Raw genomic sequence first — 18,983 nt, forward strand, 5'->3', positions numbered from 1 at the left:
GAATAGAAACTAAAATAGCCTGTTATACAATCAGTCACAAATATAGTCCTCAATTTTTTTTTTTTTTTTTGCTCATATCAGTAAGTTTTGTATAAAAACGTGTCTTGGTAGCAGCTAGTCCGTTTCACCACTTGGCTGAGTTGAGGAATCTGTTGTAACCTGTGGCTTTCCCATCCTTCCCCTGGCCTCCTCTCCTTCTAAGCCTTGTTTCCTGGTGGTCATAAAACCTCCTGCTGCTGCCAGGACCACCGTGGCCACCTGGGTTGCATGGTTTGGCAAAATTATTGGCTTTCACTACCACAGGGGCCACAGTTTGCGCCCGTTACGATCCCAGGTGTGAAGGTTGACTGTTGTCATTGCCTCAGCAAGGTGGCTTCAGCCACCTCCAGAGTCACTTCCGTCCTTCATCTCCACCATGTCCAGCTCCCCTGGGGCTGCTCCAAAGCTACCACAACCATGGTCAGAGTTGTCCTTGCCACCAGCGCCACCTCCACGCCCCCCGCCAAAGTGTCCAGAACTGCTCTGGCTGTCTCCTGCTTTGCCAGGATCTGCCTGATTTCACAGTGTGATCCACTGCTGGTGCAGTATTTCTGAGTGACAGCTAGGCACCATAGAGCGCAGGAGCAAAGCCCCTCTTGCCCCTGCCTCAGTGCCTCCCGATCTCATCCGCTGTCACTGTTGGTCATCTCGGAGGCTGTTCCCTGACAGGCACCTGCTCTTTGAGTTTCTTCTCATGAAACACCTGCTTTGGTTCCATACCTCCTGTGTCCACCCTGGGTGGGCTTGCCGTTGGGGTATGTCCACCTCCTCCACAGCAGGAGCATGTGATGTGGGACCATGAGCTTTCCCATTGCTCCTAGTGGTTCCTCAGACTGCCCTGCCTGCCCATCTGCAAGTCTGCCTTTGGGGCTGGGGTGTGCCCCCCTGCCCAGTGTTTCTTCTGTTCTGAAGCCCAGTGCCATGTTTTTTTTTTTTTTCCCTTAAGATTTGTTTTATTTTTTACTGGAAAGTCAGATTTACAAGAGGAGAGTCAGAGAGAAAGATCTTCCATCAATCCCCAGGTGGCTGCACTGGGCAGAATTGAGGTGATCTGAAACCAGGAGGCAGGAGCTTCTTCCGGGCCCCCCTTGCATGTACAGAGTCCCAAGGCTTTGGGCCATCCTCCACTGCTTTCCCAGGCTACAAGCAGGGAGCTGAAAGAGAGGTGGGGCAGCTGGAATATGAACCGGCACGCCTATGAGATCCTGGCACATGCAAGGCAAGGACTTCAGCCACTAGGCTAGTGTACGGGGTCCCCCTATCTTCCATTTGTAAACAGAAGCAATATCAACAACAATAGTTGATATTCTGTGTTAGACACTGATTTAAAGATTTTTTTATTTGAATGAAATGCTTTAATCCTCATAGGCACTTTTGCGATGAAGCCACCATTATTATTTTTTTAAATATCTTTATGGGACAGGCACTGTGTCGTAGCATGTTAAGCCTTTGCATGTGGCACCAGCATCCCATAGGGGTGCCAGGTCAGGTCCTGGCTGTTCCACTTCTGATCCAACTTCCTGTCAGTATGCCTGGGAAGGCAGCAGAAAGGCCCATTGTGCTTGAGCCCCAGCGTGCGTGTGGGAGTTCCAGAAGAAGCTTCAGGCTCCTGACTTTGGCTTGCTCCAGCTCCAGTCATTGTGACCATTTGGTGAGTGAACCACTGGGTTTGAAGATTTCTCTCTCTGACTCTGGCTTTCAAATAAATAAGATTTATCTGTTTGTTTAAAAGAGTTATAGAAAGGTCAAGGAAGAGAGAAAGTGCCTCCATCCACTGGCTCACTCCCCAAATGATCACAAAAGCCGTGACTTAGTCAAAGCCAGGGGCAGGAATTTCCATCTTCCTGTGTGGGTGGCAGAGGCCCAAGTACTTGGGTCATTTTCCTTTGCGCTCATAGGCACGTTAGCAGGGAGCTGGGTGGAAAGTGGAGCAGCTGAGACTCAGGTTACCAGAATGTGAGCCCCATCTCACTGTTTCTGACACTTAAAATGCCTGTGAATAGGCACAAAGCACTTTGATTCCACAAGTACAAGCAGGTTGCTTGACTATCATCTAAAAATCCTTAAAACAGGAAGAAGCCAGCACTATAAAAAGGTTCAGCTACACTAACATTATTATTATTATTATTATTTTAAGATTTATTTATTTTATGATAAAATCAGATATACAGAGAGGAGAGACAGAGAGGAAGATCTTCCGTCCGATGATTCACTCCCCAAGTGAGCCGCAACGGGCTGGTACGCGCCAATCCGATGCCGGGAGCCAGGAACTTCCTCCGGGTCTCCCACACGGGCGCAGGGTCCCAAAGCCTTGAGCCATCCTCTCCTGCCATCGGGCCCAGATGCAATTGATTTTTATCAAAATGATCATCATTTTTAAGAAGGCTAGTCGCGGGGCCCGGCGGCGTGGCCTAGCGGCTAGAGTCCTCGCCTTGAAAGCCCCGGATCCCATATGGGCGCCGGTTCTAATCCCGGCAGCTCCACTTCCCATCCAGCTCCCTGCCTGTGGCCTGGGAAAGCAGTCGAGGACGGCCCAATGCGTTGGGACCCTGCACCCGCGTGGGAGACCTGGAGGAGGCTTCTGGCTCCCGGCTTCGGATTGGCGCAGCACCGGCCCGTTGCGGCTCACTTGGGTAGTGAAACATCGGGTGGAAGATCTTCCTCTCTGTCTCTCCTCCTCTCTGTATATCCGGCTTTCCAATAATAATAAAATCTTTAAAAAAAAAAAAAAAAAAAAAAAGAAGGCTAGTCACAGAATAGGAGAAAATACTCAGTCCACATATCTGACAAAGGGTTTTTACTCAATGCATAAACATTGTGTAAGCACAGACCACAGCACAAACTAGCCAAGTCTTAACAAGAACAAAAGAAGACCCATGGGATGAAGTGAAATGTATTGTCACTGGTCATCAAGAGAAAGAAAGTTCAATCCTAAATGCAGCTCTCTGCCCATGGACACTGGCAAGGAAGTATTTTCAAAGTCTTTCTCCATACCACCTCCATGTGTAGATGAGGGTCCCCTAAGAGCTGGACCAACTGCAGTAGCTGTCCACTGGAGGACAGAGCTGGGATTGGCCGGGACTGCCTGGCCTCAACACACCATGATAGGTAGCCCTCCAAGGAAAACACAAGGCCACAACGGGGAGGGTGGGGAGGCATTCCTCATGTCCACCCTCAACTTCAAAAGGAGCGATGTTTTATGCTGCAGCTGATGTTTGGGTCAATGTCTCATGAAATTTTTCTTCCCCGTATTGCATGTTTTTTTTATATATATATATAAATATTTTATTATTGTTATTATTTTATAGTACAGTTTCATATTCCCATATCCCCTCCCCAGTTCCCTCCCCCCCGTTCCTCTGTATCATTACTAACATATAGTTCTTCATACTCAGTCATATGTCCATCATTGTGGGCATGGACAATGGCAGAGAGTCCAGAATCCTATTGTCAAGATATAGTAAACAGTTTCATTGTAAGTCCATCTTTTTTTTTTTAATTTTTATTTATTTATTTATTTATTTTTGTTTGTTTTTCCTCTTTAAAGATTTATTCATTTTATTACAGCCAGATATACACAGAGGAGGAGAGACAGAGAGGAAGATCTTCCGTCCGATGATTCACTCCCCAAGTGAGCTGCAACGGGCTGATGTGCGCCAGTCCGAAGCCGGGAACCCGGAACCTCTTCCAGGTCCCCCACGTGGGTGCAGTGTCCCAATGCATTGGGCCGTCCTCGACTGCTTTCCCAGGCCATAGGCAGGGAGCTGGATGGGAAGTGGAACTACCGGGATTAGAACCGGCGCCCATATGGGATCCCGGGGCTTTCAAGGTGAGGACTTTAGCTGCTGGGCCACAGTGCTGGGCCCTGTAAGTCCATCTTTGTCTGGCAGCAGAAATGCATACCACACTACATCCTCACATCTGAATGTTAGTCTCCATTTCACAGCTACTGTGCATCCTGTTAAATGAAAAGTCATGATTCAAAATCAACAATAGAAAGAAAAGAGGAAATTTTCAATGCCATGAAGTTAAATGACATGTTACTAGATATGGTAGTGTCCATTGCACAGCTACTATACATCCCCTTAAATGAAGAGCCACAAAACAAAATCAACATCTGGGAGAAAAAAGAAATTAACAACACCAAGAAGTTAAATAACATGCTATTAAATGACTAATATGTAGCTGAAGAAATGAAAATCAAGAGCCTTTTTGAAGATATTGATGCCACTGCGTGATCTACGAGTCATTGAATGATTTAATCAGAAGAAAGTGTTTTGAAGAGATGAAGCTAGGGCCCGACGGCGTGGCCTAGCAGCTAAAGTCCTGCCTTGAAAGCCCCGGGATCCCATATGGGCGCCGGTTCTAATCCCGGCAACTCCACTTCCCATCCAGCTCCCTGCCTGTGGCCTGGGAAAGCAGTCGAGGACGGCCCAATGCATTGGGACCCTGCACCCGTGTGGGAGACCCGGAAGAGGTTCCAGGTTCCCGGCTTCGGACTGGCGCAGCACCGGCCCGTTGCGGCTCACCTGGGGAGTGAATCATCAGACAGAAGATCTTCCTCTCTGTCTCTCCTCCTCTGTGTATATCTGGCTGTAATAAAATGAATAAATCTTAAAAAAAAAGATGAAACTAACAGAGAATAACAAAACCCATGTGATATAGTTTCCGCTAATCTTTGTTGAAGTGTGTCTCCTCCAGACAATAAGCAGATGGGTTTTGTTTTTTAATCCAGTCTACTAATCTATGGTGTTTGAATGAACTAAAGCCATTTACATTCAGAGTTTAATATACATGGGTGTTACGTTGGTCCTGTCACTTTAGGAATGGGTTGTTCATTGGTTTAGTCTTCTGTTGTCATTTTACTGGGATGTTCTTCCAGTTTGCCTTTGGTTTTGATAGGTGCTATTCCTCTTCTCTGCCAAGAGAACATCTTGAAGTATCTTTTGTAGGGCAGGTTTGGAAGAGGCAAATTCGTTTAGCTTTTCTTTACTGTGGAAGAATTTTATTTCATTTTCAAAGACAAAAGAAAGCTTTGCTGGATATGTTATCCTGGGCCGACAATTTTTTTCTTTTAGAATCTGGAATATATCACTCCGTTGTCTTCTTGCCTGTAGTTTCCTGTGAGAGATCTCCTGTGAGCTTAATTGGCACTCCTTTATATGTCAATTGATTTTTTTCACGTGCACATTTAAGGATCTTTTCCTTATGTTCAATTGAAGAGCGCTTGATGATCATATGTCATGGTGAAGATTGCTTTGGATCAAGTCTGTTGGGAGTTCTTTGCTCCTCCTGGATCTTGTTTCCCAATTCTTCCTCTAGATTAGGGAAATTTTGCTTTATTATTTCATTAAATACATTTGCAAACTCAGCTTCTCTTTCTGCACCTTCTGGGATTCCCATAACTCTTATATTTGGCCTCTTAATAGTGTCTTTCAATTCTTGAATACTTTTTTTTGCCTGATCCAGCTCTGCTTCCAGCTTTTTGTTGGCTTCTCCCTGATGACAGGAAATACCTTCCAATTTTGAGATTCTTTCTTTTGCTTGTGTCATTCTGTTTTGGAGACTCTCCACTGTACTCTTAATTTGCTCTACTGTGTTCTTAATTTCTGATATACCAGCCTTGATTTGCTTTATTGCTTCCTTAAATTCTTTGAACTCTTGCATGAGCTTCTCATTGTTGATCAGAATCTTTAAAATCAGTCTTATGGATTCTGTGTGCCCCATTTTCTCAATGTCTTCCTCAGTTAACTCTGAGGTTGGCATAGGGTTTTGCTCCCTTGCAGGGGAGTTTTTGGCAATATTCATTGTGCCTTTGTCTCTTCTTTTGCTCTTGATCATTGTACTTCTGGTTAGCAGAGTCTTCTCCTTGGGGTAGGTTTCTAAGCTGTGTCACCCACAGGTCTACAATGCGATTTTACTTATTGCGGTTGGTACACAACTTTTCTTGCAGCCACTTGTGCCACAACCTCCAGCGAGTTCCAGGTCTGGGTTCTTATGTCAGATTTCCACCATGGTCTCCACAGCCCCAGCTCCTGGCTCATCACTCTCTACCTCTTGTGATACTGTGCTGAGGCTGCACCGTTGTCTCTGCAACCTTTCTCCCACTTCCGGTTGGAACAGGTCCCAGGATTAGAGAGACACCAGGTGTCCTGTATAATTAGGTTGGTGGTGGTGCTGATCTTTTTGGAACCTGTTGGACGTTAGGTCTGGGTGCCACACGGACCTATTTTGACCCATACAATGCCACAGTCAGCATTATTTTCCTGCGGGACCAGTGCAATCACTGACGTCAGCTAGTTCTCGCGAGATCAGCACATGCGCAGTTCACTATTGTTCCCTGCAGTCCCAAAGCTATTGCCACAGTGCCCAAAATGGCGCCTGCCATACAACCACTAAAGTTCTTGATGTGCTGTTCATCAGATCCAAGGGCTACCCAGACCTGCCCTGAGTGGAACAAGTAGAATGCCACGTTGTTGCAGTTCACCGAGACAGAAATGAGCGCACTCCCAGCCAGCTCAGTGCGTGCTCCGTCCTCTCCCTCGCCCTTTCTTCCTTACGCAAAATGGCGCCCAATTCAGCTCTAGGGGGCTGACTGGACTGTGAAATCTACTCTGTTCTCGCACTGCCCATCTGAGATCTGCTGCTCTGTCTGTGCTCCTGGTCAAATCTCAAATCAAACAGGCCAGCAGAATGGACAGATCTTTGTCTGGGTTCACCACCCGAGCTCCCAGTAAAAGTCCCTTCCCACCTGGTTGCTGGTGGAGTTCCGGCTGCTGTGGAGTTCAGATCGTCGTGCTGGAGTATCAGTCTCTGCAACACCACACTGTTGTGTCCGCTGCTTTCCTGTGTTGGTCAGTCTCCAGGTACTCCTCTGCTGTTGTTCTGTCCTTTCCTGTTTCCTGAAATATGTCCTCTCTGCTTCATCCTGGTTAAATGTTTTTCCGTCTGTATAAACGTGTCCTTACCCTATTCCGCCATCTTGATTCTCCCTCCCGTATTGCATGTTAAAATTTGCATTCCCCTCTCCCACAGAGAAGTTTGACAGAAGCCTGTTGTCCGTCCATGAGCCAGCTGTATTTCTAGAATATTCCCTTCCCAAGCCACAGCCCCCATGTCTGGCATGGCTGGTTTTGGTAGAGTACTGTAGAGGAGCGCAGCTTGGCCAGGTGCCCAGGGTTGGGAGCAGCATTTGTGCAGCCGGGTGGTGTGAGGGTTTGGGAAGGGTGGACAAAGGGCAGGGTTTGAAAGCAGTGTTCTGGGGGAGCAGCGCAGGTAGGGGAGGAGCAGTGGGAGTTGTGGAGGCTGCCCGTCGCTTCCTTCTCCTCATCCTCTTGGTGTTTCTCAGCTCCTTGCACACACAAGGGCTTGCCTGTCACATTGGCCAGCACACATCAGACAGATTCTGGTGGGACTTTGGCTTTTGGAAAGAACAAAAAGCAAAGCGAGTAAACAAAAATCCAACCTTATGTAGATGGGAAAATAGTCAAAAGTCCAGGACAGAAAGTTAGGAAAGAAAAAAAAAACTTTAGACGCACATCAGTTTACTTCGGACAGACTTCCAAGTTTATTATCATCCCATTTTTCGCAATTTAATTTTAATTTTTGTAAAGGTTTATGTTTATTTGTTTGGCAGAGTTGGTTACAGAGAGAGAAGAGAAAGAGCTCTTTTACCCACTGGTTTACTCGTACCCAGATGGCTGTGATGACTGGGGTTGAGGCGGGGAGAAACCAGGAGCCCGGAGTTCTTTTATGTTTCCTGTGTGGCTGACCGGGGCCCAGGTCCTTTGCCATCCTCCACTGCTTTCCCAGGTACATTAGCAGGGAGCTGGTATGGAAGTGAAGCAGATGGGTCTTGAACTGGTGCTTTAGAATGCCAATGCTGTAGGTAGTGGCTTAACCCCGTGAGCCACCTTGCTGGCCCCTCAATTTAAAACTTTTAAAAATTGTCTTGGAACAACAGACGGAAACATAGAAATAGCGAAAGAGAGAAAAAGAAAGTCAGAAAAGTCCTTCCCTTCCTTTGCTGGTTCATCACAAATGCCTGCACCATCAGGAGCTGAGCCAGGCTGAAGCCTGGAGCCTGAAGTTCTGTCTGGGTCTGCCACGTGGGTGGCCAGGACTCAGGGACTTGAACCTTCACCTGCCCCTCCCAGGGTGTCCTAAGCTCACTTGGGGTCCCAAGTGCAGTTTTTGAATCAGAACCTCAGAAGTGTTGTTGACAGATGCGGCATGAAAGTGTTGTTTTCTCCGCCCTGCTGCATGCTTGAGCACGCAGTGTAAAGTGCCCACTGTCCTGGTGGACACTGTGATCTGGATCCTGTCTCTCCTGATGATGAGGTCCGTTGCAGCTCCTGCTTGGTATTTACATTTGCCTGCTGTGCACATCCGAGCGGGCTTTTTTCTTTTCTAGCCATCCATTTATTTTTAACCTTTCTGGATTACTTTGATTTGTGTTCCTGTTTTGAGAGTAGAGGTTTGGTTTTGTTTTCCTGCTATTCTTGCTCTCAGAGGTGAGGTAAGCTCATTGCCGTTGTGGGTGTGTCAGGCGTGTTTGTCATCAGCTCCATCCTGCTGTTCTGTGCTCTGTGCCGTCTGCTGTCCTTGCCAATGATCTGGAGCTGCCCTGGCACGTCTGTCTCAGTGGTCGTCCTTTCCTCCTGATTTTGCAGAATGCCCTTTACCTAAGAAGCCCCTGAGAGTTGTCTGCCTTGGTGACCATTGAAGAAGTTGCTGAATTTCGTGCCAGCTCTAACGCACAGACGTAGTTTCAGGCTGCATTGTCTGTCTTAGTAATCCATTTCACAGGCGAGAAGGAATGACCGGGCTAGGGAGCTTGGGAGTGAGCAGTCCTGTAGGCACGCCTGCAAGCGGGACCTTGCACCTGTGGCCTGTAGTGGCTGCAGGGGTCTGTAAAAATCAGGTTCTGAAGTCAGCACAGATAGAAGGTTCAGAATCTATAGCTAGTGTATCATTTGACACCAATGTCAACAATTTTATGTCCAAGTTGATATTAGAAGATAACATCAGGTCTGAAGTCCCCTGTCTTAGTGTGAGCTGTGCGCTTGTTGAGGCAGTTTTATCACCATTTAATTTTTCAAAACCAATGTATTTGGCAACAGGAGGCAAGTTCCACATGAAAAAGTTTTGTTTTCAAAGATAAAATGATTTGGCTTCACCACAATGCTATTTAAGAAATGTGGGAAAGTACAGATGAGAGATTTTATAATAACTTTACCATTTGAAAAACGTGTTTGCATGAGGATGTTTAGTAATACAGATTATGGACCATGAATTTGACATTCTTGTAATGCTTCTGGGGAAGACTCAAGGGTAACTGACAAGTCCATGTTCATCAACCTTAATGGATTTCTAAATCCTTATCTGCTTATCAAACAAACCTTAATTAGAACTGTAATTGAGTAAGCAGCTGCCTCTTTTATTCACTCTTACGAACTTGTAGAAAAACACCATGGAGTACTGGGCAGGTCATTCATTGCTCTTTGGCTTGCTGAATAATAACTTCACTGCAGGCTTCTAAAAATCCAGGCATTAAGGGAATTGGACAGAAAGGTAAAAATTGATAAGAGCTTCGCTAGTTTAGCCCGCCAGTCTGTCCGTAGTGGATTAAGGTGAGAAAAAAAGTCCCTCCAAAGCCCTGTAGAGAAAATCCTCCTCCTCAGCTTTGTTTTTGACTCAGCTTGTTCCTGCCTAGGGTGTCCGGGGGCCTTGAGAAAGCCCTTGGGAGCTAGGGGTTTCAGGTCTGGGTGTCTTAACCTGTTACCTCTCTGTGTGACTTGGTGTTGTACCTAATGTCTCCAAGCCCCGTGGGGGCGGGCGGGGGGCCTAACCCACTTGGGGGGGGTGTAGAGAGAAAGGGTGTGTGGATAGTGGACTTTGTGCTCACTCGTTCACTCATGCATTCCTTCAGCAGAATAGCTCCTGGCTTTGATCTGGCCCAGCACTGACTAGTAGATAAAAAGTCCCTCTGTCCCTCTCACACTGTTACTCTTCCTCTGAAGTAAAATGAAAATAAACATTAATAAATGAAATTCTGTGGTGTGCACTACTCTCCCTCTGCCTCCTTTCCCTCCACGCTCTTTTGAGATGAGGAAATGTTCTGGATGCTGTATCTGGGTTGTGCATCCTTCTTACCCTCTGGGCAGCTGGAATGGTTTTCCCTCCTGAGGTCGTTCCCAGGTGTTTTGCTGAGGGCACTCCACCTTGGTCCTGGGGAGTCTTTCAGCCACTCTCTGTGGTTTCATTTGAATCTCACAGAAGGCTGGTGACAGTCCCTCTTCCTGTGTGTGGTGGCCATTGGCTAGCTTTCCTGTTTGAGTGGTATTCATTTTCTATAGGATATTCTATTCTTTATTAATTTATAACTTCTCTGTGTTCTGGATGTGGGCGTCTTTGGGGGACATATTTATTGCAGGTGTCCTCCGTAGCTTGCGCTTTCTTGGTCTCGGTGTCATTTTTATGGACTGAGTTCTTTATTATGGCCCAATTGATCCGTGTTGGCATATTTATTGTTAGTGCTTTGTGTGTCTGAAGAACTCTCTGCCTATCTGAGTATGGAAAAGTCTGTTTCTATAATTTCGTGATATTTTATCTTTCTGAGTTAGAGGTGCAGTCCATTCAGAATAAATTTGAGTATACAATGACAAAGATTTCATTTCCTCCCAAATGGAAGCTCTTTGTACCCCTGCTGATCACAGCCCTTGGATTAAATGTAATTGTGACTTTCAGTGTTACCACTTAAAAGACTTTTCATGCTCTTATCCATCTGAGCATTCTTATAGTGTGGTTTTGCCGGTTTCTTTCAAAAATGACTTCCAAAGCCTCTTGCTGTCCCCTGATTCTTCATCTCTTTTTACCTCATTGATTGAAGAAATACAGTTGTTTTTTCTGTAGTTTCCCATGGTCTGAATTTTGATGATTGCAATTCTGCTGATTTGAACATGTTTCTCTGTGTTGTTAGGATTTTTGTTGAGAGGCTTAATAAAATTCATTTTTAAAAATTTTCTGAAGAAGGACAAGACAGTAACAGATTATGTTATATTTTTCCATTATGGAGTATATAATGATCTCTTTTTGTTAATTGAATAGCCAATGATATTCATTGGTCATCACTTTACCAAAAAATCATTTAGAGGAAGAAGAACAAAGATAGTGACAAATGGATAGAGGGAAGAAGAAAAGTTGGGAGATCCACACACCCCCATACACATACACTCACACCCCCATACGCACACCCCCATACACAGACCCATACACGCACCCCCATACACACACCCATACGTGCACACTCATACACACACCCCCACATCCCCATACATTCACACCCATACACACACACTCCCATGCACACACACCCAGAGAGAGAGAGAGAGAGAGAGAGAGAGAGAGAAGCTTACCTCTGCTGGTTTAATTCCAGAAATCCTTGCAGTGTTGCAGGGCTGGTCCCCAGCTTGGAGCCTCCCAGGCTCTGCATTGTCTGGAGTCACTGCATTGTGCTGGAGATGGATTAGGTTGTTGGGGGGAGTAGTTCTGCTGGTTCTGCAAGTGTGTAATGTTTCAGGTGTTCTGACGCCTCTAGCTTTGCCCCTCAAGCTCCTTCAAGCATGTGTGAGACCTTCTTTGTACTTATTTCCCTTACTTTGAAAATGTTTCACCTTTTTTATTTTCTGCTTTTTGTCTTTATTTTCTGTAGATTTGTGCCTTTTAGTCCCATCTTTGTTTTTGTGGTGATCTTTTTCTCGTCTCTAATTTTCTAATCATTCATTTCTTTTGTTTTTCCCCACACCCCCTAGTAGTTCTTTTCTAATTTTTCTAAATCATTTTTGTTTTCTGAGTGAATTTGAAGCTTGTTTTGAAATTCTAGGTTAGTTTTCATGTTTTCCAGGCGTCTCCATCTGCCCTGCTTGTCTGCCCCTCCTTCTCCTGTAGTCTCTGACCTCGCTTGTTTCGTCCTACTCACCTTCAGTACAGAAGCACAGATCAAGAACAGATTTTTAGCTTCACAACTCTACAAGTGTTTCTTTTTTTTTAAAGATTTTATTATTATTAGAAAGCCGGATATACAGAGAGGAGGAGAGACAGAGAGGAAGATCTTCCATCCGATGATTCACTCCCCAAGTGAGCCGCAACGGGCCGGTGCGCGCCAATCTGAAGCCGGGAACCAGGAACCTCTTCCGGGTCTCCCACGCGGGTGCAGGGTCCCAATGCATTGGGCCGTCCTCAACTGCTTTCCCAGGCCACAAGCAGGGAGCTGGACGGGAAGTGGAGCTGCCGGGATCAGAACCGGCGCCCATATGGGATCCCGGGGCTTTCAAGGCGAGGACTTTAGCCACTAGGCCACGCCGCCAGGCCCCTGAATGAACTCTGAATGTGTGAACTGTACTGTTTAGAAGCAGTACATTCAAGCTTTAAGAAACACTTGTAGAGCCCGGCGGCGTGGCCTAGCGGCTAAGGTCCTCGCCTTGAACGCCCTGGGATCCCATATGGGCGCCGGTTCTGATCCCGGCAGCTCCACTTCCCGTCCAGCTCCCTGCTTGTGGCCTGGGAAAGCAGTTGAGGACGGCCCAATGCATTGGGACCCTGCACCCGCGTGGGAGACCCGGAAGAGGTTCCTGGTTCCTGGTTCCCGGCATCAGATCGGCGCGCACCGGCCCGTTGCGGCTCACTTGGGGAGTGAAGCACCGGATGGAGGATCTTCCTCTCTGTCTCTCCTGCTCTCTGTATATCCGGCTTTCCAATAATAATAAAATCTTTTTTTTTTTTTAATTATTTATTATTTAACTTCAGTAATTACATTGTATTATGTGACACAGTTACATAGATACTTGGGTTCTCCCCACCCCTCCCCAAACCCTCCCACCATGGTGGATTCCTCCACCTTGTTGCATAACCACAGCTCAAGTTCAGTTGAGATTTCCCCATTGCAAGCGTATACCAAACATAGAGTCCAGTAAAAAAAAAACCAGAGTTCATTCAGTTTGCAATGTGACAGTTCTGCCTAATTGTGTCTCCGGCACACAGTCATGGTAGGGGCAGTTCTGTCTGATTGTGTCTCCAGCACAGTCATGGTGGGGGCAGTTTTGTCCGATTGTGTCTCCGGCACACAGTCATGGTGGGGGCAGTTCTGTCCGATTGTGTCTCCGGCACACAGTCATGGTGGGGGCAGTTCTGTCCGATTGTGTCTCCGGCACACAGTCATGGTGGGGGCAGTTCTGTCCGATTGTGTCTCCGGCACACAGTCATGGTGGGGGCAGTTCTGTCCGATTGTGTCTCCGGCACACAGTCATGGTGGGGGCAGTTCTTTGACTGCAGTCAACTTGATGTGCCTTAGGAGTTTGGTTTCCCCCATCCCCTGCCATTGTTCCCAGGTAAGTGCGAGTTTTCCTTTATTTTTCTTTGAAGTAAGTTTTGCTTCTTCTAGAATTCCACATGAATGGGGTCTTACAGTATACAGACATTTCAGTGTGATTGTTTTCAATTAGTGTAATGGCTTTGTAGTTTATGCACCATGCTTCATATAGTCCAAAGTTCAAAAACATGACACTGTCTCCTGGCTCTGTTCTAGTTCCTTATTTATTTGTTTACTTTCAGTCCTGTTGTCCCTGTCCTGCTCCTGTGGCCTCTCTTCATGGGAGTTTCTCCCCAGTGTGGGATTTTGTCTTGTGCACTGTGCTTGGAAGTTGTAGGGCCCGGAGTTCTTGGATCCCTTCAGACCTTACTGCTGCTTGCGTACACACCACCCTCTGTTTCAGCTACTCAGAGTATGCGCCACCTTTGCAGGGAGCGCAGTGGTTACCGGGTGCCCTGTTGCTTGCATTGGCTTCTTTCCTGTGAACAACAGTAGCACTTGCTGGTTGGATGCTTGTCTGTGATTAATCCCACCCACTTCCTTTCAGAGCCTCTTAAGTGTATCTTAAGATGTAGTTGTGTTGTACCTATGGTCTGTGAATTTGGGTTTGGCTCTTTATTAGTGTTTTTCTGGGAGAATGTGAGGAGATTGAAAAAAAAGGTCTTGGGAATTTGAAGAAATTGGGAAATAACACTCGTTTTTATTGAAATAATTTATAACTCATTATTGGGTTTATAAATGATGCATTTGTTTCTTCTTGCTCATGTTTGTGGTGGAGGGCAGCCCCTGTGTGTCCCAGCCTTGGTGTCTCTCCTGCTGTTTTTTGTCGCGTCTCTGGCTCTTGTCTTAGTTGTACACCAAGAGTGGGAGCTGGGTTGGTATGTGCTGGGCACCTATGAGAATTTTGTGCATTTTTTTATGTGCTTGTTTTTGCAAAGTACAAGCAGTCATGAATAATCTTGTTTTCCAGACAAACATCTTCTTTTTTCACGACCCATTTCATTGCTTTTTTTTTTTTTTAATTTTTATGGTAAAATTCCATAGGGTTTGGGATTTCCTCCCGCCCCCCAGTATGCCCATGGGTGTTGAGTCTTCCGCTAGAGTGCAGAATCTCCTTGTACAGTGAAGAATCAGGTGGGCTCTGGGGTGATATCAGGGCCTCTTCAGTTTGGTGTAGTGACCGAAGGGACTTGGGGAACTTTCTAGATCTTCAGAAATTCATGATGCAGCCGGTTGCACACATCCTCTCTGCATTCTTAGCACAGTCGATGTTCTCATGTCAGAACACATCAGAGAAGCTTCCAGAGTCACCGTCCTTGCTCTTTTGTCACATTCAGATTTCTGCTGCATCAGCACCCTGGGCTTGCGCTGTGGGGCTCACGGGTGTTACAATTCATGCTTGGCTGCACTCTTAGCAGTTCTGTTTCTGGGGAAGTTGGCAGAAGGGAGAAATGTTATGAGCCTAGTCACAGGTTTTCTGGGAGGAAATAAAACACAAGCAGTCAAATACATGCTGTTAAGCAACACAGAGCATCCTGACAAGTGTGGTGAATCACAGGAGTACAAGGATCATTGCACATCAGAAAGCGAGGATAACGGTAGTGTGTGAAAGAAACTGTGTGATCATCACAGCACGTGTGAAGACAGCATTACCTAAGAATCAGGAATTTTTTTCTTTTTGAAGATTTATTTATTTTTACCAGAAAGACAGATTTACAGAGAGTAGGAGAGGCAAAGAGACAAATCTTCCATCCCTTGGTTCACTCCCCAGATGAACACAACAGCCAGAGCTGAACTGATCTGAAGCCAGGAGTCAGGAGCTTGGAGCCTCATCCAGATTTCCCATGTGGTTGTAGGGTCCTAAGGCTTTGTACCACCCTCCATGGCTTTCCCAGGCCTTAGCAGGGAGCTGGATGGGAAGTGGAGCAGACAGGACGTGAGCCAACCCCGATCTGGGATAACAGCACGTGCAGGCGGAGGATTAGCTAGTTGGGCCATCATGCCTGCCCCAGATGCAGGAATTCCTCATGATCACCAACTGCATGCTGAGATGTCAGCTTTGTGCAGAACTCATGCTTTGAGCAGAACTTGCAGAGCATTTCAGTTAGTGTCATTCCCATCCATTTTAGTTTCTGCTTTTATTGCAGAATTTGAGGAGACTGAAAAAATCGTGTGGTTTTGAATGTAATAAAACAAAATAACTTTTTTTTTATTGTGTGAAGAAAAATGGGGAAAATGGTACTTATTGAATTTATGAAACAATGCCTTACTTTTGCTTATTCATGGCAAATAAAAGGAGACCTTTGTATGACAAAGTCCTGAAGGCTCTAGATGGCCAAATAAGATAGGGAGGAAAAAAACTGAAGCGAAGAAAAGGGAGAGTTACAGGAGAGAGGAAGAGAAAGGTGAAACAGTCTGCTTTGTTTTGTGGAATGATGTTAGTACATACTTGGACAATCCAAGGAAGTGTATAAAAAGGGTGTTTAGCATAATTTCCACTGGTGAAACCAGACAGGTTCATGTACATGAACGATAACTCTTCAGCAAATGCAATAAACAAAGCTTCCCCTCACAGTGGTGTGAATTTGTAATGTATCTAGGAGATAGCACAACAGAAGGTACTTAAAAGGTGCCTGGAGAGAACTCCAGGCAGTTATCATTGGATAGGAAGGATAATGAACAGGAGGGTATCTCAGTTTGTTAGTACTTCATTTTAACAGTAGAAAAGCTCAACTTTTTTTTTTTTTCTGGTATAGGGGGCCCACTCCTTTAATGATTAATATTTTATTTTGTGGGCCCGAATAGCTCAACTTTGTTATAATAACCTTTTCTCTCTAAATTAATTCATTACACACCCGAGTGAAACCCTAATAAACCTCTATGACATTGGATGAGGTGAACCTGAAATTAATCATGAGCTCCAAAAGTCCAGGAGTAGCCAAGACATGTTGCAGAGCCAGGTGGAGCCTTACTCCTTGGACATTGATGCCAAACCCTGGCAGTTGAGACCCTGTGGTGTTCCTATGGAGTTGGAGTGGAATGGGACTCAGGAGTGTTGGCAGGGTCTCAGGTGGGGACGCGATGTAGTCAGCAAGGAAGGATGGGATGGTCTATAAATGGATTTTATTAATCATTAACTAATGGTCATATGGAAAATCAAATCGAGTCTCTAACTTTACTCACACACAAAAATATATGCAGTTTGAGTTTGAGCAAGTGGGTACTTGCCAGCAGTTAGAAAGTACTCCTGGACCCAGCATGATGACCCAGGGGCTTGAACCACCCGTGATCCTGTTCCTCTTTTTTTTTTTTTTTAAATTATTTATTATTTAACTTCATTAATTACATTGTATTATGTGACACAGTTACATAGATACTTGGGTTCTCCCCACCCCTCCCCACACCCTCCCACCATGGTGGATTCCTCCACCTTGTTGCATAACCACAGCTCAAGTTCGGTTGAGATTCCCCCATTGCAAGATCCTGTTCCTCTTACACTGGAACGACATTTTGAGTGTGGGATGTCCTGCTTGTGATCCTGTCCTCTGCTGGTAGCCCTGGAAAGGCACCAGATGACTGCCCAAGTGCTTGGGTCTCTGCCTGGTTCCCTCTTGGCTCTGGCCCAGCCCTGGCTGCTGTGGCCTCCTGGGGAGAGAAGCAGCAGATGGACGATTTCCTTCTCTGTCCGTATTTCTATGTTACTCTGCTTTCTGATTAAGTAAGTGAATCTTAAAAAATATGTCTGTCTTCATGTACAGTTGATAAACAGTACAAAAACAAGTTGTGGAAGGATAGATATATGGAAGTGCCACTCGTATAAAATTACAAGTGTTAAAATATATATGTCAACTACAGTTAAGCATGTGCCGTTTGTTTTTCTTGCTCAGGTTTTGTAATTTGATGAAATGTTTTTATTACAGTTTAATAAATGTTTGCTTTATTTAAAAATATATATATATATGTAAAGGATTAAATATAAAATAATTTATAAATGTTTTATATATAATATTTTATATATACAATATATAAAATAGAAAGTAATTTAAAATACAAAGTAATTTATATTTTAATGCCTTTTATTTTATAAAATACACTGAGCATTTTTTCATTCATTAAAAATAATGGCTGGGGGCCAGCATAATAACTCAGCTGTCTGATCCACTGCCTGGAGTGGGTCCTTCCTTTAGCCCTTTGGTCCATGTCGGGCCCGTACCTGGAAGCAGGCAGCTCCTGATAGAACGCAGTGACCTGATCACTGACATCTGGTGTTTTCCTTCAGTGTGCGGGATGACAGGATGCGAGTGGAGAGGCTGGAGGACGTGTACTTCGAGTACAGCCATGCTTTCCAGGCAGTCACTGAGTTTTATACAAAGGATACGGCTGACATGCAAGGTAAATATTCTTCTTTTTTAGATTTATCTGTTCACTTAGAAGTCAAAATCAGAAAGAAAGAAAGGAATCTTGGGGCCCGGCGGCGTGGCCTAGCGGCTGAAGTCCTCGCCTTGAACGCCCTGGGATCCCATATGGGCGCCGGTTCTAATCCCGGCAGCTCCACTTCCCATCCAGGTCCCTGCTTGTGGCCTGGGAAAGCAGTCGAGGACGGCCCAATGCATTGGGACACTGCACCCGCGTGGGAGACCCAGAAGAGGTTCCAGGTTCCTGGCTTTGGATCGGCGTGCATCGGCCCGTTGCGGCTCACTTGGGGAGTGAATCATCAGATGGAGGATCTTCCTTTCTGTCTCTCCTCCTCTGTGCATATCTGGCTGTAATAAAATGAATAAATCTTAAAAAAAAAAAAAAAAAAAGAAAGGAATCTTTAGTCTTTTGGTTCACTTGAGTGGCTGTAGTGGCCAGGGCTGAGCAAGGCGGAAGCCAAGAGCCACGCAGTTTCATCCGGTTGTCCTAAGTGTGTGGCGTAGGTCCAAGCCATCTTCCACTGCTCTACCTGGGCCATTGGCAGGACAGTGGATTGGAAGTAGAGTAGCTAGGACACAAACTGGCACTCCTGTGGGATGCTGGCGTCATAGGTGGTGCCTTCACCGGCTAGGCCACGTAGGTAGATACTCTGTGTGTGTTAGTCATGTGTCTTCAGACTGAATTCATCCAAGCGTTGGATAACGGTGTGTCGGTGACAATGGGATGATGAGAAGGATGGAGGGCAGAGCTCCCTGGGCTCGTGTTGCTGAGAACACAGTTAATAAAGTCTTCTGTCAGTCTGACCGTCTAGTCATGGGCTGCTTTTTGACAGACTCACGGGGATGTAAGGAGTCAGTGCCCTTTCCTTTTTGCTTGTCTCTAAAGATGGGCTGGCCCACCTGTGTCCTTGGTTTTTGAGAGGCAGATGGATGGGAGATTTGTCCGCAGATGCTCTGTTCCTCAGATGCCTGGCGAGGCTAAGGCTGCGTGGGCTCAAGCATGGAGCTGGGAACTCAGTCTGCTTCTCTCATGTAGGTAGCAGAAACCGCGGTACTTGGACTGTCACCTGCTGCTTTGCAGAGCATGTTTTGTCAGCAAGAAGCTGGGATTGGAGGGCCAGGGTTGGCAGTAGAACCAGGCACTACTACATCACAGGGTG

General features: G+C 45.9%; 1 protein-coding gene across 1 annotated transcript in view; it reads left to right on the forward strand.

The window, feature by feature from the left end:
• Positions 1-18,983, forward strand: part of MSH3 (mutS homolog 3) — a 105,863-nt gene that overhangs the window by 22,199 nt on the left and 64,681 nt on the right. The window contains exon 11 of the mRNA XM_058656187.1: positions 17,688-17,800. Within this exon, the coding sequence (XP_058512170.1) occupies positions 17,688-17,800 (113 nt within the window). The remainder of the gene's footprint in view (positions 1-17,687; positions 17,801-18,983) is intronic.

This window comes from Ochotona princeps, chromosome 28 (genome assembly GCF_030435755.1).
Source record: "Ochotona princeps isolate mOchPri1 chromosome 28, mOchPri1.hap1, whole genome shotgun sequence".
NCBI lineage: Eukaryota > Metazoa > Chordata > Mammalia > Lagomorpha > Ochotonidae > Ochotona > Ochotona princeps.